The sequence below is a fragment of the Trachymyrmex cornetzi genome, unplaced genomic scaffold (genome assembly GCF_001594075.2).
Source record: "Trachymyrmex cornetzi isolate Tcor2-1 unplaced genomic scaffold, Tcor1.1 scaffold1355, whole genome shotgun sequence".
NCBI lineage: Eukaryota > Metazoa > Arthropoda > Insecta > Hymenoptera > Formicidae > Trachymyrmex > Trachymyrmex cornetzi.
The window spans coordinates 25359-29649 of NW_017295934.1; the positions used below are offsets into that span (position 1 = coordinate 25359).

The 4291-nt window shown below is 45.1% G+C and overlaps 2 protein-coding genes across 2 annotated transcripts; both read left to right on the forward strand.

Moving 5' to 3' along the window:
* Positions 1–901: 901 nt before the first annotated feature.
* On the forward strand, positions 902–2155 carry LOC108770841 (uncharacterized). The gene has a single exon (XM_018522576.1). It carries the CDS (start codon positions 902–904, stop codon positions 2153–2155), a length of 1254 nt encoding a protein of 417 aa, XP_018378078.1.
* Positions 2156–2182: 27 nt separating this feature from the next.
* LOC108770842 (uncharacterized) lies at positions 2183–4216 on the forward strand. The gene has a single exon (XM_018522577.1). The coding sequence runs from the start codon at positions 2183–2185 to the stop codon at positions 4214–4216; it is 2034 nt and encodes a 677-aa protein (XP_018378079.1).
* Positions 4217–4291: the final 75 nt, after the last annotated feature.

The window sequence follows — 4291 nt, forward strand, 5'->3', positions numbered from 1 at the left end:
ACACACACACACCATAAAGGTCGAACGAACTAAAGCGGTCGCACGTGCGCATACATAGAGTATGATCTCAGGAGCCGATAATGGTAACGACGGAAGGGATTATAAGAAGGCGGCGGCGATCAAAGACTCTCCTGCGTTTTTCGGTTAATTGTGACCTTCAGTTTCGGCGTCAACTTGTCGCCCCTTTCCCACCACCACGACCAATCAGCGCGGACCGGAAATTTTTCCGTAGTCTCGCAATCGGAAGGAAGTTCCATGCTACAAGGATCCAAGGTACAGCTCACGTCGACGAGTCGTTACCAACGGTTTCCAGTACGTGCGATTATACCGCGATATCAGGCAAGTGCCTTAAGCGTACCGAGTTTCGTTCGGCAAAGGTGGCATAAAACAGTGCAAATATTTCATTCACGTGATAAAGACACAGGCAGGGCGAGTTACGATATCGCTCCCACGCGAAAGGCGGCTCAGGACGCAAATTCGTCCCAGGCGTTACCGCCGATAACCAAAGACGGCTCAGGACGATAAAATCGTTCCTAGGCGTTGCCGCAGATAAACGAAAAACAAACATTCTTGGTTAGTAAGCGACATACATATTAACTGTACATATCGTTTATGTGTTATAATTTAATAAACTATATATATATATATATACGGAACGACGAAGTGGATACCAATCTATCCCTTTCGACACAAGAACATTTTGGTGCCTCCTGTGAGGTGTGGAATCCACGCCTGAAACGGAATATCGAGACGAGACGATTGCCTTTCACATCATAGGCGCTGAAAGATCCAGAAGAGAAGGAGACGGCTGCGTACAACAGACAGAATTAAGTATCTCATACCAAAGAGAAGTAAGTCGTTCGATCTCATTTCTTTCTCCTTCGTTTTTAAATTCGGTACAATGACCGACAAAATTAAAATACTTATACAAAAGCGGACATCGGTAAAGTCACAAATCACGAGCTTAAATAATATCCTCGACAAAGGTGAATTGGATCATATTGCTGTAAGGTTCCGAATGAATCGTTTAACGGAATTATATCGCGCATTCGAGGATCATAATGACGAATTAGCGGTGTTAGACTCAGACGAAAGACATCAAACTGAATTTACGAATTTGCAGGATCGATATTATTCACTCGCGAGTAGAGTCGAAACCATAACACGCGCGGCCGACGTCGCGGAATCGAGTACCAGTACGTCGACCGGGGAGAGTCGAAACAGCGATGCGACGCTTTCTACATCGGTCAAGAAACGACGGATAAAACTGCCCGATGCGCATTTGCCGACATTCGATGGCAAATACGAATCGTGGCTATCGTTCAAAAACACCTTCCACAATATGATAGGGTCGCAAACCGATCTTTCAGAAATTGACAAATTACATTACCTCAAATCCGCATTGACAGGCGAGGCTGCGAGTAAAATACGCATTTTCGAAATAGATGGAATAAATTATTCGAAAGCTTGGGAGTTACTCGAACGTGCATACGAGGTGAAACGCGTTCTGATTTCGCGACATCTGTCGTTGCTCTTTGGCTTGCCGACGTTAGATAGAGAATCGACAACCGGGCTATCTAAACTCGCGGACGATGCACAGCAGCATGTGGCATCGTTAAGCGCACTAGGAGTCAGCGTCGGGTCCGAAGTAGTCGTACATACATTAGAAAGTAAATTGCCAAAGAGCGCATTAGAGCGATGGGAAACCAGTCTCGACAGGGATGAATTTCCGAAACTCGAATTTATGTACGAATTTTTGTATAAATCCGCGGTCTGCGCGTCGAAACGAGAGAGAGCGAAGGCGACAGAATCTGAAAGGAATAAGATCGAGCCCTCGATTAAGAAGAAACGCGTTTCCGTAGCAAACCAGGTGTTTATGCTGAACGCATCGCGTAATTGCGTGATATGCAAGAATAAACGACATCCTTTATATCTATGCGAAAAATTCAAACTTCTTTCCGCACAAAAACGGATCGACGTAGTCAAGAGTGCGAAGCTGTGTTACAATTGTTTGCGGTCTCACAGAGGTAGCGCTTGCAAATTCTCTAGTTGCACGATCTGTCAAAACCGGCACAATACGCTCTTGCACATCGATGGTTTTGCCGGGGCGAATAAATCCAACATAACAAATTCAGCGTCGGAAAAAACCGAATGACTAATAGGGACGGCCGAAAGTAAAACGATGAGCCTCGTGACGTGGCATCTTCCAGCTCCACAATTAATGACGAGCGCGTTAGTATACGTCCGTGATAATAAATGTAATTTGATAAAATGCCGTGCGCTTCTCGACACGTGCGCCACCGCCAATTTCATTTCCGAATCCATTCTGAAGCGTTTAAACATACGTATCGATACACATTCATTACCAATTAACGCGATCGGCGGTATGAACACCGAATCGACAGGCATAGTGCGAATTACTATACAGTCTATACACGATGGATTCGAGAAAGATATAACCTGTCTAGCAATACCAATTATCACGGACTCAATTCCATCTGAGACGTTTCCGCGCAATTTGATCAAGATTCCCGCAAACATTAGGCTAGCTGATCCTGAGTTTCATTTGCCGCGTCCCGTCGATTTGTTGATAGGTGCTGGGGCAACATTATCGATGTTTACGATCGGCCAAATTAATTTATCCCACGATGATCATGATTTATACGTACAAAAGACGCGGTTAGGTTGGGTGGTCGCCGGAGGCGCGCCGTCGCAAAATCCATCAAAAGTCGCAACATGTCAACTCACGTGTTTAGAAGATTTGATACGCAAATTTTGGACAGTCGAAGAGGTCGCGTCAAATACACCACGATCAAACGAGGAAGTGGATTGCGAGACGCATTTTTCAAAAACAGTTTCTCGGGATGACAACGGTCGGTATATCGTTCGCTTACCATTTCGCGATACGAACATTCGTCTTGGTGACTCACGCCGTACTGCATTTAAACGTTTATTATCGTTAGAGAATAAGTTAAATACGAATCCGGATTTGAAGGCCGAATATACACGAATAATAGACGAATATATACAAATAAATCATATGTCCCGGACCATGGACGCCGACGAGGACGGCTATTATATGCCGCATCACGCGATAATTAAAGAAACGAGTCATACCACCAAAGTTAGAGTCGTATTCGACGCATCGGCGAAGACAACCAACGGAGTTTCTTTAAATGAATTATTAATGGTAGGTCCGACCATCCAAAGCGGATTATTCTCGCATTTAATCAGATTCCGCACATACAATTACGTGATTACCGCCGATATTGAAAAAATGTATCGCCAAGTGTGGGTACATGAAGACGATCGGCGATACCAGCGCATTTTATGGCGCAGAAACGGTAAAATAGAAACCTTTCAACTAAATACTCTCACGTTCGGTGTAGCGTCATCACCATTCTTAGCCATCCGTACCATTCAAAAGCTCGCGGACGACGAAGCCCTCGCGTATCCTCGAGCAGCTAATATTCTCAAATCTCATTTATACGTCGACGACTTGTTGATCGGCGCGGAAACAATTGAAGAAGCCCGGGCTGTTAGAGATGAAATTATCGAGTTACTAGCTCGGGGAGGGTTCGTCATCAGACAATGGGCGTCAAATAACGAATGCGTGATTAACGACCTAGCTTCCAACTCATTACACGCAAACTTCACGTTAAATGCCGATCGCGCTTTGAAAATATTGGGCATAGTATGGAACGCGCGCGATGATACAATATGCTATTCAGCCAATTCAATTAAGGGTTCGAATAGAGTAACGAAAAGAAGTATTCTGTCCGAGATAGCAAAGATTTTTGACCCACTGGGATTGTTAGGCCCGATTATTTCGTATGTGAAAAAACTTATGCAGGACGTGTGGCGATGCGGCTTACAGTGGGACGAATCGGTTCCACAGAACATTCATACCGCGTGGTTAGAATTCGCAAGACAATGGGAATCATTGGGTCAAATTTATTTCGAGCGCAGATTGCTGATCGCGGGCTATCATGACATAGAGCTGCACGGCTTCTGCGATGCGAGCGCCGTCGGATACGGGGCGTGTATATACGTACGCTCGCGCGACGAATCCGGAAATGTCCTCGTCAGATTGCTGTGCGCCAAATCTCGAGTCGCACCGTTAAAAACGCTCACTATTCCGCGTCTGGAACTTTGCGGCGCATTAATATTAGCTCAGTTATATGGCGAAATAATCGCTACGTTAAGGCGATGCTAAAGCCCCCCTGTTTTACTACATTCCTATTCGGTGGGATTTCTCCGTATTGGATGTACGGATTGCAAAAGTATTATT